The 22,500-nt window shown below is 35.3% G+C and overlaps 1 protein-coding gene across 1 annotated transcript in view; it reads left to right on the forward strand.

Annotated features, from left to right (window-relative positions):
- Positions 1-20,139, forward strand: part of Nup107 (nuclear pore complex protein Nup107) — a 304,699-nt gene extending 284,560 nt beyond the window's left edge. The window contains exons 25-26 of the mRNA XM_090410299.1: positions 10,353-10,520; positions 19,872-20,139. Of these exons, the coding sequence (XP_090266425.1) occupies positions 10,353-10,520; positions 19,872-19,976 (273 nt within the window). The 3' untranslated portion in view covers positions 19,977-20,139. The remainder of the gene's footprint in view (positions 1-10,352; positions 10,521-19,871) is intronic.
- Positions 20,140-22,500: the final 2,361 nt, after the last annotated feature.

Below are 22,500 nucleotides of genomic sequence, written 5' to 3' on the forward strand. Positions count from 1 at the left end.
ATATAATAATGTATTGATTACTAGTTTAAATATGTGACCATTAATAACTGCGCAATATTCAAACTGATCATGCATTACCGACAAGCAATGATGCATAGTAACTGCGTTGCACCAGTTTATAAGATGTATTCGGCTTATAGGGCACATCCTAATTTTCAGATAAAGTTTAGGTACCAAAAAAGTGCATCTTATAAGGTGAAAAATGCAGTAAATAAATAACAGTTACATATATTTATTAGTCTTGCAATGTATCTTTCATTAATTTGCATACATATAATCCTCCAGAAGAAAAGATCCAAAATCTTTAACCACCTTTTTGAGGAACACTGCCAAATCTAGGGATGCATTTGCATACTGTGTTTAATTTTTCTCAAGTGGGTATTATACAATGATGGAGGTTGGGAAGAATTTATAGGAAATCATAGTGTTTGTAATAAATTTTAATTAAATAATAACATAAAATTTGGCTTATCGATACTTGGAATAAAATATCTCTTGTTGTTAGAAAACTTAATCATGTATTACTATCATAATATCCTATACACACCTTTGAGGGTGCATGTCAGGAAATTGATGATGATGATAAAAATAATACCTCAGAGTACAGAAACTTTGCATCTTATACAGATGCTTAAAAAAAAACAGAAGCAACTAATGATAAGAAAGGAATTACTTCCTTATCTTACTTAGAAAGTAATATATATATATATATATTTTGTTTTCCCCTCATTCTGCAGACTTTTAATTATTTTTATCATAATGATAAAAATTGGAATTTATAGTGATGTCCACTCATCCTCAAATCCTTAATGAAGCTATTTGTTTCATAGATATAGTTGTGTGTTTTTTATACATTGAAGCTGTTGATCTTTATATTCATGTGGTGTACAACACATGGGATGTAGAAAAATGTGTTTGAGCAATAAGTGCACATCTATCTATAAATCCCATATTTAGAGAGAGATTTGCCATAGTCATCCATATTGTCCTTAAATTCATCTAGCTTACCAATCCCCCCTTCCCTTGTGGAGGATTACAGTCGAGCATTATCATTCATACAATGTAAACCATTGTTTGTCATGTCACATTAGCTGCAGGGATTCTAGATATTTCTATTTATGAAAATGGTAAGCTGGTTGAAATAGGGTAATTTACATATAGTACTTTATTTATTTATTATTATTTTTTAATTTTTATTTTTTTTTTGCATTTCTTCATATTAAATTTTAACCTTTCTGTTTAATTTTCCATTATTTTAAAATTATTCTGTAAAGCATTTAGGTAATCTGAACATTTGGTTAGTCTGCCCTGCTTTGTGTCATCATCAAAGAAAAGATATTTTAATATTTGAACCTAATTGATTTAGGAATTTAGACAGATAAACCTTTCAAAGAATACACAATTAACAGACATTGTATACTACATTGATAAAATACCCTCTCTTGTTATAACAATAGCAAAGTTAATATCATACACGAATTTATTAACATTTAAATACATAGAAGAAAACTTAAAATAAACAGCAGAAACAGAAATTAGGCAATATTTTATTCAACGGGTGTAATTTGGCTTCTATAAAGCCAAGTTACTCATAGTTGACCATGACAAGCCATTGAGCCTAATGCATTAAGGAAAGATGAAATGATGACTTTATTTTTTGTTTGTTTCAGTTTGAACAATAATTATGTTTATTTTAATTTTCAAAGCAGGTTTGAATGGGAATTATTTTACATAGTATAGTATGTCAGTTATTTCAGAAGTGGTAAAAATCATTATGAAAAATGAATCATACTTATTGGGTGTTTTATGGTATTCATGGCTTCAAGCCAATTGAGAGGACTAACATCGAACTGTCAGTGGCTTGCCATTAAGCCAGTGACAGTTCACCCTTTCAGTGGAATCAGAAATTTGTTAGTATTGTACCATCTGCTTTCCTCATATTCCTCCTTCTCTCTCTCTCTCACACACACATACAATCACTCACACTGCTGAGCATTTATTTTCCAGGAACACTTTTTTGGTTTGATGAATGGCTCCTCTTAAGATGGTTATTCAAACCATCTTGACTTAAGATGGTTTGAAGAAATAATGATTATTTTTTGCCAGTGAGCTTGTAGAGTTCTGTGATATCCCTCTGTTAATGATATGATTCCTTGTTGAAAGAATCTTTAAGCCTAATTTTTCTTCATGTCCTCAATGCATCATTCTCTTATCTTGCTTCACACTCAAATAGGTTTACAACCAGCAAGCTTCTTGCAGTTGTAATAAATACATATTTCATTCTTGGCTTTTGTTCTTTGCAGTATCTCCTGCCCATATTATGGCCATATTGTATATACATGATTATAAGTTAGTTATAAGTTGCGAACATAAAGGACGTAACTGCGTCTATTAGAGAGCAAAAGGAAAGGGTGAAAGAAATGATTGTTGTGGCAGGTACGAATGATTTGAAAGGAGATAAAATGGAAATGATAGAAGACCTGAATGAATTGTTTGAGGTAGCAAAAGAAAAGAGTGAGAGAGTTAGAATGATTAGTCTTTTGCCACGGTATGACAGTGAAATATTTAAAAGGAGGGCTATAATTGCGAATGACTTTATGCGTGGGTTATGAATGACGAGTGGTGTGGAATTTGTGGATGTGTGGAGTGAGTTTGATGGGCGAAAGGATCTATATAAGATGGATGGCTTGCATTTGAATGGTTACGGTGTAAGAAGACTTGAGAAAGTGTTGCTGAATGTAGTGGATGTGCAAATTCAGGGAAACTAGATTTGTTAGGGGTGGGGAGTAGAGATACAGTCCTTATGGAGGCAGTTGAATGTAAGAATGAATATAATATGCCAGAGCAAATAAGGACAACAAATCTGAGTGGGATAGTTAATATAAGGCATCAAGGTAGGGTTGGGGCTAATGGGGGTCTTAAATTCATGTACACTAATACTAGGAGTATTAGTAACAAGAAGGAAGAGTTTTTGGCCATGGTTGGCACTTTCAGACCACAGGTTATAGGTATTAGTGAAACATGGCTGACTGTAGATGATATAACTAGTGGGATTGAATGTGATGGGTATAGTGTGTTCAGAATGACAGAGAGAATAAAATGGGGGGAGGAGTATTGTTGATGATAGCTGATGAGCTCCAGCCAAGGAGAATAGAAGTTGAATTGCAGGATAGAGAAAAGAGCACATTTGAGGCCATTTGGTGTGAGATTGTGGCTAGCAGAACTAAATATACAATTGGGTGCTGCTATAGACCAGGTGATGGAAAAGATGGTGGTGACAGTATGCACAAGCAAATAGAAGAAATGGGTGGAAGGAGGGTGATTATTATGGGAGATTTCAACTATGGTCGCATTGATTGGAGTGAGGAGAGGACACACGGGAGGAAGGAACTGGATTTTATGCGGTTATTAAGGGATAACTATCTGTGACAGCATGTAATGGAAAATACTAGGGGTCAGAGAGTGCTTGACCTAGTAATTACATCTGAGGATTTGGCTGTAACAAATATGACCACATTGCCACCAATCGGTGAGAGTGATCATAGGGTCTTAACTTGGGAGGTGGCTAAAGGTGTAGAATTTTCAATTAAGACAGGGTACATGTGGAATTATCGGGCTGGAAAGTATGACATGCTTAGGAGTTTGATTGGTTCAGTGCCATTGCATGTACAACTGCAAGGACTAGAAGTTGATAGTGCATGGGAGGTAGTTAAGAAGTGCTTGCATGAAGCAATGGCTGACTGTATACCTAGAGTCCGAATAATAAACCAAGTAGGGGTTAAATGGATGAATAACACCATTAAGCTTGAGTTGCAAAAAAAGAAACAACTATGGAGAGAATTTAAGGAGAAGGGTGACCGGCAGGCACATGAACGGTATAAAGCGCAGGCCAGAAGGGTGACGAGTGTGGTAAGAAAAGCAAAAAAGGATTACGAAAGAACATTGGCCATGCAGGCTAAAGAGAATCCTAAACAGTTTTTTAGATATGTAGCAAGTAAAAGGAAAAATGTACATGGCAGATTGATTTTAAAGAATGCTGATGGTAAGGAGATAACTGAATCAGTTGAGATAGTTGAGTTACTGAGTGAGCACTTTGCAAAAGTATATCATCCAGGTGGTGACATTGCAGAAACGAATAAACCAGTAGATTATACGGGAATTGTTGTTAATGAAGTGGAGGTGAGTAGTCTATTGCATAACCTCAATGTCAATACATCTGTGGGATTGGATGGTATACCAGCTCGTGTTGTACGAGAAGCAGCTAAAGAATTGTCAGTACCCTTGACCATTTTGTTTAATTTGAGTCTCGGGTCTGGGTTAGTCCCGAGCGGGTGGAAAGAGGGGAAAATAGTTCCACTGCATAAAGGTGGTTCCAAGACTGCTGTTGTAAATTACCGACCGATTAGCATATCAGGAATCATTGTCAAGGTCTTAGAGAAATTAGTCAAGAAAAGAATACAGGATTGGATAGATGAAAATGGGATATTGTATGGGGGACAACATGGTTTTGTGAAGGGTAGATCATGCCTCAGTAACTTGCTCACGTTTTATAACACAGTGACGGCTGAACTGGATAGGGGTAATGGGTTTACAGTGATACTACTGGACCTTGCCAAGGCCTTTGATAGGATACCACATGGAACCCTAATCAGTAAACTGGAGCAGATGGGTATAGATATAGGGTTGGTGAGATGGATAAGAGGGTGGTTGAAGGAGAGATATCAAAGAGTGGTTTATTCAGGAGTGGAGTCTAAAAGACGTCTTGTGACTAGTGGAGTGCCACAGGGCTCTGTTCTTGGACTACTGCTTTTCAATTTGTTCATCAATGATATTGGAAAGGATCTGAGAGGAAGTGTTCACTTGTTTGCTGATGATGCAAAGTTGGGTAGAGCAATTGTGAGTGCACAAGATGTCAAAATTTTACAGGATGATTTGGATAGTTTGGAGGACTGGGCTAGGAAAAATGGATGTGAATTTAATGTGGCAAAGTGTAAGGTTATGCACTTTGGGGTGAAAAGAATAGCAGCAGTATATCGCATTGGTGGAATCATACTCCAGGAGATTGATGAAGCCAGGGATTTGGGAGTGTTGGTGGATATGGAGTTGAAGTTTAGGGGGCACATTGCAAAAGTAACTAAAACAGCTCACCAAATCACTTGGCTTCTGAAAAATACTTTAACATGCAGAGACGAACAAGTTGTTGTTCCTCTGTATCGAGCCTTGATAAGACCCCATCTGGACTTCTGTGCCCAGCTATGGGCACCAGGGTTTCTTCGTGATGGGGAGGAAGTGGAGAGGGTCCAGAGACGAGTGACCAAGATGATAGCAGGTCTGTGGAATGAACCTTATGAGAATAGGTTGAAGATTTGTGGGTTGCAGAAATTGGACGATAGGCAAAGGAGGGGTGATATGATTGAGACATTCAAATTACTGAAGGGTTTTTATAAGATTGATCCAGAAGATATTTTTGAAAATATGACTGGTGGTGGGAGGACTAGGGGCCATGCATGGAAGCTGGGCAAGAGCGTGGTTGACAAGGGTGTTAGAGCTAGGTTCTTTACTTGGAGAGTGGTAAATGAGTGGAATAAGCTTCCAGAGTCTGTTGTGGGTGCTACGACCGTGAATGAGTTCAAGGCAAGGTATGATAGATACTGTGTGAATGTTGAATAGTTGTTCTTGACATGATGTTAGGGCCTCCCTCGATGAGTCTGTCGACTCCTTGGAGTTTCCCGGAACAATAATAATAATAATAATAATAATAAGTTTATTACTGATAGTGATAAATGGTTAAAGAATAAAGATGCCAGCACCAACTCTGAAGAGGTCATTTTTGGAGTATCTTGATCAACTTCTTACTTCGTGCATCTATATATTTAACTTTGGTCATTTAGTATATTAGCTCTAAAGCCTGTTTATACTTTAAAACATGATGTACAAGTGATCCAGCTGGTAAGTTAAATACTTACTAGAACAGTTCCACTACACAAGAAGTTAAAACATAAAGAATTTCGTGTGTGATTTTAATAAATTAAAATACAGCTTTGTGAGGGAGAGGGAAGAGAAAAAAAATTAAATATTACTTTTATGAGGGTGTGCTGAAAAGGTGTGATAATCACAATCTAAAGTGTATAATAAGTGTTATATACTTGTTACAATGCTGCTGCATCATTATATCAGTTGGTTCAGGTTACATCAGTTGCTTTAATATCATTTTAAAGAATAAAATAGGTGATAAACACCTAGAACACAGAAAATTTGTTCTAGGTGTTTATCAGAACTTTTCAGCCCCCCCCCCCCACACACACACACTAATATCTCCTATGAATTTGTGATGCCAAAATGCATATCTTTTTATCTGAATTCTGTAAAGTAACTTGAAATTCAGCAAATATTGAATGAAAAAATTCTTAATTGAATAACTAGTGTAATTTGTCAGTCATTCTTTTGTAACTAATACATGATTGATAAATTTACTACTGTAGAATCAAACAATTGTATCATTTTATTTAACATTAAAGTAATGGATATGTAACATTTGTTATTGTACTATAGATTATGATTACCTCTAAGAAGTATAGAGGGAAAAAAATGCATGCTGTATTTGAAGAGATTTCCTAGTTCATTTATATTCCAAAGTCACTTATCTACATTTCTTTCAAAATCATAAAACATAAATTGAAGTGTGTTAAGATAATTAATTTTTTTCACTATCTAAAGCATTGGTGGGGAACCCCTTCGCCCACGAGGCTATTTCAATTCGCCCCTTTGTTGATGTACTTATATGTAAATGTAAATAAAATTTTATAATAACTTAAATTTATTTAAATTTAAATAATTAAATATACAAAATCAAAAATAACTATATTACATAAAATACGATCATCATACGTCTGGCAACCATCAAATCAAGACCAGCCATTAAAATAAAAAGAAATCGGGAGCATTTCTCGCAGGCAAAGTTCAGACTTTCTCTGATCGGTTGCTTCCCAATTACTGCCATGACATTTTCCCGCGTGTCAAAACATATTGACTTTTGACTTTGTTTTTCTCATGCAGTACTGCGAGTGCTTTGTAATTAACCAGTTGACAACTTTATTCAATTTATTTTTTTAAATGAGAAGTTGTAGTGAAAAGCATAAAAGAAGTGGTGAATGTGCTCTGTTTTGTGAAAAATGGACAGAACTATACTTCCTTATTGAAATGAATGACAAGTGCATTTGTCTTATTTGTAACGAACATGTTGCAGTTTACAAAAAATATAATCTTGAATGACATTATTTTAGTAAGCATAAGAAATATGAAAATTTAAAAGGATCAGAACGTTTAGACAAGATAGCGACTTTGAAAGAAAATATAATCAAAAGGCCAATCTCTTTTTAAAAAGCTTATTCAGGAAAGACTATCTGTAACTCAAGCTAGTTATGCGTTGTGTGAACAAATTGCTAAAAAACTTAAAACTCATAATGAAGGTGAGTTTGTGAAAGATTGCATCCTTACTGCCGTCGAGATTTTATGTCCAGAAAAACTGAGTTTGTTTAAAAATATTAGCCTATCAAGAAGAACTGTTTCTGACCATATTAAAGATATCGCTGATAACATCCAAACTTCTTTGAAAGTAGATTCAGCAGAATTTGTGTTTTACTCATTAGCCATCGATGAGACTACTGATCTATCAAATACTGCACAAATGGCTATATTTATACAGGGAATAACTACAGATTTCAATATACGAGAAGAATTTCATTGCTTTAAGATCATTGAAGGGGACAACTAAAGGTGAAGATTTATTTGAAATGGTCAATTCAGCATTAAAGGATTTCGATTTACCATATGAAAAACTGAGTGGTCTCGCTACAGATGGTGCTCCATCCATGGTAGGTCATGAAAAAGGGCTCGTGGCTCTGATTAAGAATGAATTTAAGAAACGTCAGTTGAACCCAAATACTTTAATTGTGTGCCACTACTTCATTCATATGGAAAAATCTATGTGCAAAGTCACTCAAGATGAACAGCATCATGAATGTAGTAACAAAGGCCATTAATTTGATAAAAGTAAAGGGTTGAACAACAGGGAATTCAAAGAATTTTTGCAAGATCTTGAAGCTGAATTTGGGGACTTATTGTACCATTGTAAAGTTAGGTGGCTAAGTAGAGCTCAAATGCTCAAGCAATTTTATGAACTTAAAGATGAAGTGAAAATTTTCTTGGATTTAGCATTTAGCATTTTAGTAATTAGTAAACATATGTTTTTCACATGTTGAGCATGTGAAACTGTGGGAAGTAATGAAAAGAATGGGCTTTCCTCAACACACTATCAGGTTGATAGCCAACTTGTATAAGGAGCAAGAAGCCACAGTAAGAACAGGTGTTGGATTGACTTGACTGGCTTCAAGTTGGAAAAGGAGTTAGACAAGGATGTTTACTTTCTCCTCACTTGTTTAGTATATATGCAGTGGACATCATGCGTGAAGCATTGGATGAGCTCAGTACAGGAATTACGATAGGAGGTAGATTGATCAGTAATCTGAGGTACGCTGATGATACAGTACTCCTTTGTAATGACATGGAAGAACTAGGACTAATTCTTGATAAAGTTAACAAGATCAGTAATAACAGATGACTTCAACTCAATTCTAGCAAGACAAAGATCATGGTTCTCAAAGGAAAAACAAACAGAGAAGCTCTTGAGAAACAAATGTATCTTAATGGATTAAGAATTGAGGAAGTCAGCAAGTTTGAGTACCTGGGATCCATTATTAATCTGAAGAATTGCTGTTCAGAAGATGTCAGAAAAAGGTTAGGAATGGCTAAAACAACAGTCAGAGACCTGTCTAAAATCTGGAAGGATGGATCTATCTCCATGGGAACAAAGTTGAGGATTTTGGATGCAGTTGTTTTTCCAACAGCGACTTATGGATGCAAGACTTGGAACCTAAAGAAGTCAGATAAGAAACGGATATCTGCTTTTGAGATGTGGTGTTACAGAAGGCTGTTGAGGATATCATACACTGAAAGGCGTACAAATGATTGGGTGTTAGAAAAGATTAGTAGAACTTTAAGGCTCCTTAAGGATATTGACAGAAGAAAGTTAAAATATTTTGGACACATAGAAAGGATGGAAGGAGGACTTCTCAGAACAGTAATAGAAGGTAAAGTTCCTGGAAAAAGAGGCAGGGGTAGACCATCAATGAGATGGATGGATGGATGGATGGATGGCGTGTGTGGAGTGACTGATCTTCAGAGAGTTGAGGCTGCCAGAAGGGCAAACAACAGGGCTACATGGCGAGGCCTAGTGTGGAACATCATCGAGCATTGGAGTGACCATACAGCATCTGTAGATGCCCAGTGAACACAGAGAGAGTAAACATAACTAGTCATTTGAATAATCTAAATTTGAAATTACAAGGCCCAATTAGCTAATGACCTCTTTGCTCACTCATATCAAGAGCTTTGAATCGATGCTTCAATTATTTCTTACCCAACTGAAAAAAAACCGCTTTACACATTTTCCAAAATTAAAAGAACACAATCCAAAATCAACAAGTGAGTATGTTGATGAGTGTCAAAGCGTTTTGAATCAGTTTCAAAGATATAAAAAAATCAAAGAATTGAGTTACATATATTTGAAATACCTTTTGATATGTGCCCTGAGGAAGCTTCTGATTCCTTGCAATTAGAGTTGATTGATTTGCAGTGTGATAACACTTTGAGATCAAAATATAGTAATCTGCTTATTTTGGACTTTTACAAATCTATTGATTCTGAGAAATTCCCTTCTTTAAAAAATAACGCCTTGAAAATAGCTTCTCAGTTTTTTACTACTTATCAATGCAAGCAATTTTTTTTCAAAATTAAGTCTGGCAAAAAATCGCCTTCATACAAGACTCACTGATGAAAATCTCGCCAATGAACTATGAGTAGCCGTCTCATCAAGGGCGGCTAATATTTCTAAACTTTCACAAAAAAAGCAGTTTCAGCCTTCTCACTAAAAAGTTTAAGATTAAAGGTAAGCTTCATTAACTTTGATGAAATATTTATTATGCTATTATTGATTTAATAAAGTTCTCAGTTAAAATAAATATAATTTTTTAAATAAATTAAATATAGCCTTGCTTAATTGTTATAATTATGTCTACACAATTGTAATTAAAAGATACCATATCAGATGAGAAGGTTGCACATTTACTTATTGAGATATATATATTGCACACTACATACACTATATATAAGAGTCAAAATTTGCCAGTCGCCTGTGGAAATTTTTAAATTAGCAATTTTTGCCCTTGATACTAAAAAGGGTCCCGATCCCTGATCTAAAGGAATATGAAAGATTGTTTACATTAATTTTATAGGATGGACCTGTAGATGATAACAGACAGCAACAAATGTCCATAGTGAGGCAGTTGTGTATTCCTCAGGTATGCTTTTTGCTTCACACTGTTCTTAATGCAACTAAACGATACCAAGAATGCCTCCAGCTAGCCAACATCATAGCTTCAGAAAAGGACCAACTGTACAAAGTATGTTATTAATTTTTTTTAAATATTAAACCTTTTATGTTTAATAAAAAGAACTTGAATTGCAGTATTTTAGGAAGTTTTACAAGCTCCTCACTACTTAAAAAAAAAAAAAAAAAAAAAAGAGCTTGATCTTAATTATATACACAGCTGTTTTGCATCCTTCCTCCCCTGGTGATTTTGCTTACCATCAGTTATATTCTTATCATGAAAAGATTAAGATTATAGTAGTACACGAAAGACTGAACTTTCAAACATTTATATGTGAAGTCTTCTGAATTGGTAGTAGTAATAGAATCCTATGATTGCCATCCACTTCATGTTATATGAGACCAGGTTCATCCAATTTAGGAAGTCAGATGTAATCTTCATGTTCGGTAATCCTCTTCTCTGCCAGTCTGGCCAAAGTAGGATAAATAACATGAACGGGAAACTTGGTATACTCGTAGAGTATCCTGAAAGTTGCATTGGTTTATCTTTGAAGGAAGTTACAGTTGATTCTCACTACAGTAATATTCTGCAGTGCTACTAACTGTCCAACCAGCCAGCACCATGACTGTGTCGAGAGTTAAGAGGAATGCAGTTCCATGGTCGAGCAGCTGCCCATAAACTAAACATTTCTCCTGTGAATGCTAAGCACTGCCTGCAGTGGTGTAAAGAGTGATGTCACTGGACAATGGACAACTGGAAACATGTGATTTGGAGTGATGAATCACACTTTACCATGTGGCAGTACGATAGAAGGGTCTAGGTGTGGCGAATGCCTGGTGTAATATTATCTCTATCCTTTAATTTTTATTATTATTGATATTATTTTGCTATTTAATATTATTTAATGTCGGACTGCACCTTTGTAATGTCTTTTTCTTATCAGTCGTAATACTGAGTTTATCGTCGTTGCTTGAACAAACTAGGAGGTCTGTAAACAAGAAATACAAACATACACTCTCTGATCAAAAGTATCCGGACACCCTTCTGTAATTTGTAAACTGACACCTACATGTCACTACGACCTCACTCACCAGTATAAAAGAAGGCATGGAGCTGTATGTTGTTCGGTGATAAGAAGTACGAGCAGAATGGGTAGGTCAAGGGAGCTCAGTGACTTCAAACGTGGACTAGATATTGGTTGCCACATCCATCAGAGACATTTCAACCCTCCTCAAGTTGCCCAAGTCAACAGTTGGTGATGTGATTGTGAAGTGGAAATGTGAAGGCACAACCACAATCGGGTAGGCCGCGTTTAATGACAGATAGGGACCATCGAGCATTGAAGAAGGTGGTTTGTGGAAATCACCAGACATTGAGTGAAATAATCACGCGGGAATTCTGCAGTGCTACTAACGGTCCAACCAGCCAGCACCATGACTGTGTCGAGAGTTAAGAGGAATGGGGTTTCGTGGTCGAGCAGCTGCCCATAAATTAAACATTTCTCCTGCGAATGCTAAGCACTGCCTGCAGTGGTGTAAAGAGTGATGACAATGGACAACTGGAAACGTGATTTGGAGTGATGAATCACACTTTACCATGTGGGAGGGTCTGGGTGTGGCAAATGCCTGGTGTAATATTATCTCTATCCTTTAATTTTTATTATTATTGATGTTATTTTGTTATTTAATCGGACTGCACCTTCGTAATGTCTTTTTCTTATCAGTCGTAATACTGAGTTTATCATCGTTGCTTGAGCTAGTTCTTCATCACAAAACTTGTGATTATTCTTAATCCCTTTAGTCTATAGTTTTACTCCTGCCCCCTTTCTCTCAAGGCCGTAAGTAAGTTATTTCACGTGCCTGAAGTGTAGACACAGGAAAAGCGTCTGGCTTCCTAATCTACCTTGCTGTATTTGTCTTGTATTGATCCCTAAAAATTTATTTTTCTTTATAACTGTGCCATTAAGGATCGCGTAAAAGAATTGTTTTTCTTTCCCCTACATGCAGGAGAAACATTCAGCTAAGCACGAGAAATATCTCTTAAATTAACTATAATTCAAGCAACTCCTAATTCTTAATATCAGTCAGTCATGGCTATCACTATTCTTCGGTCACACAGGTTCTATATTTTTATGAGACAGTGCAAAATCAGGCAAGCTATTAACAAGACAAACATGTTTATTCATTCTAAGACAAATTAATTACAAAATTTAAACTGCACATATCAAGTGTCTGGTTCAGCCTAATGCAACTAGATAACAATGGAGACAATACAAATCACATGTCTAATTCTCCATACTGTAACGTCGTTGATTTTTCTTATAAACTATACTTCTATTATTCCTTTTTATGCCAACTAAGAATGAGATCTCTAATCTATCTCTCTGGGATCATTTCCTTTTTGAACTCTGAAAAAATTAGGTTGTTTAAGCTGCGCCAGTCAGAGTTCTAAGACAGAAGAATTCTTGCCTCAGAGAAACCTCCCAGAGTTCTAGAGCTACCTAATCTTGTTAAAAGTTTAAAGCATCTGTAGAAATCTTAGCTTGCAATCATGGCCTTATTACTCTAAAATTCCCTTATCTTCCCCTTATGCATAGGTTCAAACTTTTATGAGTGGTAAAATTAGTCTCATGCTCAGGCTTACATAGCAAAACATGTTTATTAAGAATCTAATGAGTTTACAAATAGGTTTAAACATATCAAAAGCATATCGCATTATCATTACTAAATCAATTGATAAACAATGAAAGAACACTAATTAATGAACATACAACTCACATCCTTAGGTTAAATAAATAAATACATACTTAGCATAAAATACAAGTTCATAATTCCTAGCTTCAATTGCCAACATAGGCTCCTCCATATTAATTAGGTCTCACACAAAATCTTAAATCTTCAGACTATCAGTCCGATGGAACTAACAAATGACTAAACACGTTAATCACTCAAAAGTTCTCTAAGTAATTGTCTATCTTCCTATCCAACTAAATTCTCATTCACTCTTTTCCTCTAATGCTAATTGTTAATTGAATAAGAAATTTCTGTATGTTACCATCGCCACTTGAGGTTACCATGTCCCTTTCATCTGTCCTTTGTCCTTAGATACCTTTCTACTTCAGTGGGTCACGTCCATGTGGAGGTCACATTGCTCGTCTGTACTCTGCTGGGCAAACGCTCGTCTCGCTGGTCACCGTCGTTAGCCTGACCACTTTTCAGAGGGAACCTTTCACTGTCTCATCCCGGTAAAAAAACTTTACCGATGGCCTGAATTGGTGAATGTCGTCATCTCGCATACAGCTCGTCCAATACTAGTCAGTCAGCAATGGGGAAAGGCCTGCCATCGGTCATCATAGAGCTTCCTTCCACTGGTCAGCATCGTAGCTCCGAACAAGAATGGGAACAGAAAAAAACGGGAGGGAGGGAGCTCAAACACGTGCGAACCTGCATTTATTCTCTCACGCCGTCTTCCTATTCGTCCTCACGTTGTTACGTCTCAACACTTCTCCTTGAAGAGCGCTCTTTTCATGGAACGCGAGTTCGATTCGCTTTTCACGAATGCTTTCGCCTCGGGCGTTATGCTATCGTGGGTAGCTCGCGCATAACCTTTGGACCTTTGTTTGCATTGACGTACATTGTGCATAGAATATTTTTATCTTACTAATGTTTTCAAACAACAATATTTCTATTTAGACAGACAAATTCCTCCACTTTTGTACTTCATTTTAAGGTAATTCAATTATGTTCTCTTTTAACAATTTGTTTTCTTTACTAATAGTACAAGTATTTCTTTGGTTATTATTGTATTCTTGTTAAATCTTGAATGAATGATCCTTTTGATGAAAAGGTCCTCATTCAAGATCTAACGATACGATCATTCAACTATTTTCGCTTAAGCTTGAAGACAAAGACGTTAAAATTTCACATAAATTTTCAGACATGCGGATAGACTTAAACACACTTTAACTTAACTCAAGTTATGAACAGAAAGAGGCATAACTTAATCTACATTCAATTTTTGCATTACACAACATTAGCAATTTCATTAGAACTCTATATACTATTTATTCACATTCAAACAGAACTACGGCCTTCCGACTTCCCTAATACTTTCTATGTTAATAGACAATAGAACCAACATTCGTCGCGTAAATTTCACAATCTAGGAATTTTACATAAATCATCTTACTTACAATCTTGCCAGCTTATTACATATAGTCTTAGATCCTAAGGTATATGGGCACGTTCTGCTTCTTCCGAAAAATTTCCGATTGGGTTCTAGTTTACGACAGCAATTATACAGCACACACGTAGATCATCAAAGAATCATACGGTAGGACATCTCAAAAGGACCGTCTCCGCTGCTGTCTAATTTCCCATCATCATCGGAACTCTTGATCGTGGAATGCTACTCTCCCCGTCCTCAGAAAAAGACTTGGCACACGAAAAAACTTCGAAGCGAGAGCCCTTTGGTCCCCCAAAAATGTATAACATGGGATGGCAGAGAAGGTGGGAGTCTAAAAATTCAGAAAACAGCATTACATAATTTAAAGTAAAATAACAATGGTAATTATTGCTAATGAATTTGTAGCAATGATAAAGTATTATGAATCTGTTATATTGTATTTACTAGCAGACTATTAAAAAATTCTCTTGACAGATCAGTAAAAGATATAGTAATAAAGTATTATAATAAAATTCTAGTATCTTTTTAGATGTATAGAAAGGATTAGATGGTTGCTGTTATTAATATTAACTCTTAAAACTAATTGATCTTTTGGTTTCTTGTTTTGAGGTCTGGGGGATCACCCAATTTTTGGAGAGACCTTTAACAAAATAAATATGATTTATTCAGCTGTTGATATTTCAGCTGTATTTCAAACTAGCATTTCTGAAATATGAAAATACTTGCCACAAGACACTACAATCAATAATTACAGAAACAGTTCAAAATTACAATGGATGAAAGAACTATTGCCCTGTCCTGGCACTTTCTAGGATGCCATGATAGGACATCAGTTCTTCTTCTAAGACTAGATATTAAATATGCTATAAGTATTGAGTAAAGGTGATCTTAAACTAAATTTCCAAATTTTGGGCAAATTAATGCAGCCAGTAGTACTGGAGTTCAGGTAGGACTACATTGCTGGTCCTATGTGCAATCTTGTGTAAAGGAATCTCCAGTGTGTAAAATACGTGTGTAAAAATTAAAACTTAAAATGCAGCCAGTAGTACTGAAGTTCAGGTAGGACTACATTGCTGGTCCTCTGTGCAATCTTGTGTAAAGGAAACTCCAGTGTGTAAAATACGTGTAAAAATTAAAACTTAAAAAAAAAAAAATGTGAGGGAATGGAGAAGGGAGATCAGCTGTGAATGAATAGACAAACCAGCTTAAATGCATGTGCTGAATCTTGCATTATGCATATCAGTTTGGCCAGAGTGGTTATTCAGTGTATGGGTCACCTGCGGTTAGCCTATTGGCTATGTGCGTTGCAATCATATGCCTGGGAAAGAAGTGTCCTGGGTTTGATTCCTGTCGCCGATGAGGAGCTTAAGGATCATTCTCAGACATAGCCAAGTTAGCTGGTCTTGGACATACAGCAGGGTTTTTCTCCCCAGTTTATCTGGTGTTTTTCCTCCCGCAAGCAGGCAAACCAGCTCCATGAACACATGCAGCTACAGCCATAAAATATACCTGGAGGCATAGGGCTAGCCACCTTATCATCGGGATGGGTATGACTTACAAGGGCTTAAGATAGCTCTGTGATAGGCCAGTAGGCCTAACACTTAGAAAGGAGAAGAAGAATGAAAAAAAATGGTTCATCTGCTATTCAATTTTTTAAATAGCATTTCTTCAGGTATTTGCATTTTTTCTCAGATACATTGATAATAATTATACATACTCTCCCGCATAATCAGAAGTTTTCAGATTCGTGTTCTTGATACCCTAAATGGATTGTCTCCTGTTGGAAAGATGCTAATAAATGATAATTTATTATAGCATTCCACATTTTGACAAAATCCATTCAGATTCAAAAACCTCTCGTACAGTTTTAGTTCCAGATGTGCATATATCCCAGATTTGTTCAAAGTCTCTTGAACAATGTTACCTGTAGAAATATCTGTCAAGGAGGGGGGGATTGGAGTGTTCCGGTTCATGATCTTTATGTGGTGGGGTATAAGCTAACATGAGTACGCATCGAATATCTGAGCCATGAAAATATAGTCAATTCTTACTACAGTGAACTTTTACAGGGACCAATGTTGCTATTAGGCTTTGGCTGATTTTTCAGTGGTTTGTCAAAAGTCATCATCATAAAATTCCTGATATATACCCTCAAGTGGTGTACAGGATATGATAGTACTACATGAAAAATTACATCATTACTAACTTCCTATCTACAATTTTCCTCCAAATCAGTCTGTTACCTGTCAAGACTCCAACATTATTAGATCTTATATTTCTGGCTTTTAAGGCACTTTTTACTTATCAGTCCACCTATATCTTGGTCTTCCTCTGTGTCTTTTTCCTCCCAATCGGCCGCGCGGTTAGCTTAGTGGCTTTGTGCTTTGCAACCATATGCCTGGGGAAGGAGTGTCCTAGATTCGATTCCCGTCAACGACGTGAGGAGCTCAAGGATCTTCCTTAGCCATAGTCAAGTTAGCTGGTCTTGGACATGGACAGCAGGGTTTTTTCCGCCAGTTTATCTGGTGTTTTTCATCCCACAAGCAGGCAAACCGGTCCGAGGACACACACACACGGATTACAGTCAGGAATACTGACCCAGCCATAGGTCTGATTCGTCAGCCTATGTCAGTTCTGGAGCCTGAATAAAATTTGGGGGGTTAGATCATAATGTGAACTCCCGTATAAAGGAGGAACGCTGTATCATCACATGGAATTTATTTTTATTTATTTCCTCCCAATCTGGCAGAGAACACTTGTTTTGCTAACCTTTCCTCTCTCATTCTGTTTAAATGACCATACCACCTGAGATTAGCTCTGCTAACGCACTTCTGGATCTGACAATGTCAAGTTCTTTACCAATGTCCTCATTTTTAATATGATATTGCTATTGATGCCATCTGTTCACGCCTCTAATCTTTCTCAGGACTCTCATATCTGCGGTCTCTAGTCTTTGGTCAAGTGTGTTTTACTTCTTACATAGCTCTCAGATCCATAAGTTAAAATTGGCTTGATTACTATCTTGTATACATCTAACTTAGTATTTTGGCTATTTTCGCTCTTATTCCATATGAATTTATTCAGTTGACCATCCCAGCTTTGTTGATTCCATTGTCTATTTAAATATTTAATTTACCATCTTCACTAAAAATCGTGCCTAAGTAGTTGAAATGTTTTACTTGTTCTATAAGTTCTCCATTCACAATGAAGTTGATATTTTTAATGTTTCTGCCTATTTTTGTTGTCTTTGTCTTTTTAATGCTGACCTTCATACCATATCTATTACAACTGTTATTCAATTTACTCAGGGAATCTTGCAGACTTGTAGTGGATTTATTTAGAAGTATAACATCATCTGCATAATGCAAAGAGCTGACATTAACATCTCCAATTTTGATATCAGTTTTAATACCACTTTCCTTCATAATGTGATTCATATAGATAATGAATAACAGAGGGGATAAAGTGCATCTTTGTCTGACACCAGATTTAACATTAAACCACCTTCCTTCAATTCTAACTGCTGACTTACAACTCAAATAAAGACTAAGTATTGCTTGATATAATGTCCCATTAATATGATATAACTGTAGCATTTCAAATAGCTTCTCTCTTGGCTCTTGTCATATGCCTTTTCCTGATCTACAAAACTTAAATACAGATCTTTATCGTATTCCCATGATTTCTCAACTATCTGTTGTAAAGTGAAAATCTGATCTTGACAGCCTCTATTTGGTCTGAATCCAGCTTATTCTTCACCAAGCTTCTCTTCCACAATCTTTCTCAACCGTTTCTCAAGTATACTTGCATATATCTTACCAGGTTATACCTCTGTAATTCTCGCATTGTTTTATTTCCCTTTTTATATATGGGTACTATGAGAGATCTACTCCAATCATCTGGAATTCGTCCCTCTGTCCAGGCCTTCTGAACTATGCAGTGCAGCCACTGTACGACTTTTATTCCTCCATACTTGAGCATTTCTGGTCGAATATCATCTACTCCTGCCTTTCCACATTTCAGGCTTTTGATGGCTTTTTCTGCTTCAAGTATGGATATGTATTCCTGACTGCATGCCTGGTCAGCGTTTTTTTTTTTTTACCACTGTGCTGTCATCACTGCTTGTTTCATTTAGCAGTTTTTCAAAGTAATTACTCCATACTTCAAGAATAGCTTTTTCTTCCGTTTTCATGTCACCTTTATCATCTCTAACTCCTTTTACAGCACTCTTTCCTCCATTTCTAAGCTTCTTCAACAACCTCCAGAATATCTTGCCACCTTCTTGATATTTATTTTCTCTGTTCTTGCAAAAGTCCTCCCATGACTTTTGTTGAGCTAGTTTTACACACTGTTTAGCTTTCTTACATTTGTCTCTGTATTCTCTAAAAGCACAAGCTGACTTATTTGCTAGGAACTTTTGATATACTTTCTTCTTTGCTTTCACTTCACTTCTTTTCTTTCCTCTTTAACTTCCTGTGTCCACCATGGAGTTCTGATTTTTCTATCCTTGCAGACAACCTCAGCACATGCCTCTCTGGCTGAATCAATCGGTGTTTTCTTCAGGGCTTGCCACTGAATCTCCAAGGTTTGATTCCTGTTCTCAAACTCTTTCATTTTTTCTTCAATAATCTTTGTGTATTTTAGTCTACAGTTCACATCTGAGAGCTGCTCAACTTTTATTCTCTTTAAAACTTTCTTACATGTTCTTTTCAATATGAGATTTAATTTTATCCTGCTCAAGACTAAATAGTGATCACTTCCCATTTCAAATCCTCTGTACACTCTGGTGTCCTGCACCAGGGAGAAAACATCACTATTAACAATAACATAGTCAATGAGACTTTTCTTGTTCCTTGCCTCTTCTCTTCATGTGAATTTGTGCACATTTTTATGTTGGAACATTTGTCGAAAATGAGTTTGCTAAATAAGAACTGAGTGTACATAGGACTTCATGCACAGATATGAAGCGAAATATTGATGCAGACTACACTAATTACTAGAAAGCCATAATGTCCGTTCCTGTGTTATTTCTTTTCTTCCCAGTCTCTCTTAATACATGTGTGTGTTATCACACACCATTATAGTACCCATTTTTATAGCAGCTAAGTAAACTGTTTATTTTACTCGTTTGCATCTTTTTTTTACTGATCTGTTCGAAGAAAAAATATTTTTATTTAATATGAGATTTTTGGATCTGTCTGCACATTAATGAGACTGCAATATTTTTTTTTTTTCTAGACTTTTAGCAAGAATGATCTAAAGAATGTATTAGTGAAAATGCGAGAGTCATCGCTTGCTCTTCTGGATCAAAACCTTGATCCTTTAGGATATACAATATATTAATGACAAAACAAATGTACAGAAAGAGAAGAACAGTTTTGCATTGTTAAACCGTTTAGATATAGACTGCGTGTAAATCAATTCTTCAAGTATTTTGTGAAAGGGGAAATATATATATTTATTTTTGTATTTTAATATTGATTTGAATAAAAGTATGTGTGATGTTCTTTGTTTTTACACTTACAGACATGATTAATAAAATACTCGTATGTCAGTTTTCATCGTGTACAAAATTAAAGATGTGTAACCAATTAGACAGCGAGTTTGAAAGTAATTAAAATGAATTAAGGAAAATATAAACTTGCATTGTGGACACCAGAAAGGCATATCAAAGTATTATAAATTAGCAAGTTGTGTATTATTGTTTAACTATAATATTTTATTTTGGACATATATGATGACAAGCAAAATGAAAAAAAGTCATCATAATGAAATGAGGTGTTTAATGTGGATCAAATCAAAATTTAGCACTATTGCCACTGTGGAGCAAAAACTATTATACAATACATATACTAAATGCAAAGAAAATATAGACTGGAAGAATAAGTGGGAACAGTCCAATCATAGTAGGAGATTGAAACATTAAATTTAAAAAACAGTTCTGTGAGTGAGGAAAAATCATTTGAGCATAGAACATCAGCCAACAGTAAGGCTAATTATAAATGACATCAGAGTATCATAAATGAGCAACTTACTTTTGATAAGTGAGTTGACATAAGAGAAGACATGATCAGGATATGTCTCCTAGGAGTAGGTGTTAAGGATGTGATGGATAGTTGGACTGTGTTAGGCATGAAAGAGTCATCCATGTCCGTATTAGTGTATATCAGTGGTGTTCAACCTTTTCTACTACTCGAGCTACTTTTCTATAAAACGTTATTCGGCGATCTGCTCTCTTATATAGATCACGTTCCCCCAACCTGATATCTGATTACGCACAAATAAACAACTAAAAAAAATACACAACTGAAAACTTTATTTGTGTATTTAAAAATTTATTTATCACTTTTAATTATTTTAATACATCAAAAAAAAACATATATATTGGAATAAAATATGTATTATTCTATTTTGGAAAACCACAGTTAGAAAAAACAACAGATTGATTACATATCAACAAGTTACAGGAAATGCTAGTTGATTAAAAAAAAAAAAGTTAATGAGAAATTTGGCATTGTTTGGACCTCGCAATATTTTCATAGTCAAGTTGATATGAAGAAGTGGCCAATCGCAGACAATCATCCAAATGATCATTTGTAATTTGGTTTCTTAATTGATTTTTTATGACGGTCATATTTGAAAAAGCGGATTCTGACAAGTATGTCGATCCGAAATACAACAGAATTTTTCACGCAATATCAGTTAATACTGGGAATTTTTCATGTGCATACTTCCAAATGACTTCGTTGTTTATTGATTTTAAATGTAAACTATTCTGAATGTTTATTATCTCAAGTTCTACTTCAGCTTGGTTTATATCAAACAGCTCATTAATTTTATTTGAAATTTCTGTGATGTTCAAGTTTTCTTGAAATGGATTATTGATAAAAGATACAATCATTTCAGTTTTATTATCTTGAATTTATTTCTTCCTCAACTAATTCTATTTCACGAATAAATTCTTTTAAATCATAGCAAAGCATTTCTTGATTTTGTTCAAAAAATTTTAATAAATATGGGAGATGTCTAAATTCGCAGTCATTTATAATTTTCTTTAATAAAAGTAAGTATTGTTGGAAAGTTTTTATTGAACTTAATATGTCAATTAAATTTTTATCTCTACCTTGTAACTAAATTTAAATTGCTTAATTTCATACAGAAATCTACTAAAAATGATGTGTAACAACCATCTTTTATCACTCAATTGTAGACAAATATCTCCTTTTTCATCAAGAAAATGTTTTATGTCGTTAATTAATACAAGAAATCTTTCTAAAAATTGACTTCTGCTGAGCCAGTGAACATTATTGTACAACAGAAATTCCCTATCATCATCTGCCTGTAATTTAAATAACCGCCATTGCAGGGCTTTCCCTCGAACAGAATTTACAATGTTAAATGTAATATCCAAAACATCTTTTATGTTTAATCTTTTACTACACAGTACTTATTGGTGAATAATACAGTGGTACATTAAAAAATCTGGATATTTGTCATCGTTTTTACATAATGAAATGAAGCCTGATTTATTATCTATCATTGCAGGAGCACCATCAGTAGTAATAGACACAAGTTTAAAAAGCGGAAGTTTGTGTTGTTTCACAAATTCATCAAATGCCAAAAAAATGTCTTCTCGCCTAGTCCTTCCGAATAATGGTATAATTTTCAAAAGTTCTTCTTTACTTGAATAATCTTGAAATACCATGCGAATAAATACCATTAACTGAGCAATATCAGTGAAGTCGTTTGATTCATCAAATTGTAATGAAAATGCAACACATTGATGAATGGCTGACATTAACCTGACCTGGAAACTTTTCTCTGGCAATTGGAACTCTTCCTTTCAGCAATTTGAAACCTTGTCTGC

The sequence above is a fragment of the Typopeltis vanoorti genome, chromosome 20 (genome assembly GCF_054136105.1).
Source record: "Typopeltis vanoorti isolate ZY-2024b chromosome 20, IOZ_Tvanoo_1.0, whole genome shotgun sequence".
NCBI lineage: Eukaryota > Metazoa > Arthropoda > Arachnida > Uropygi > Thelyphonidae > Typopeltis > Typopeltis vanoorti.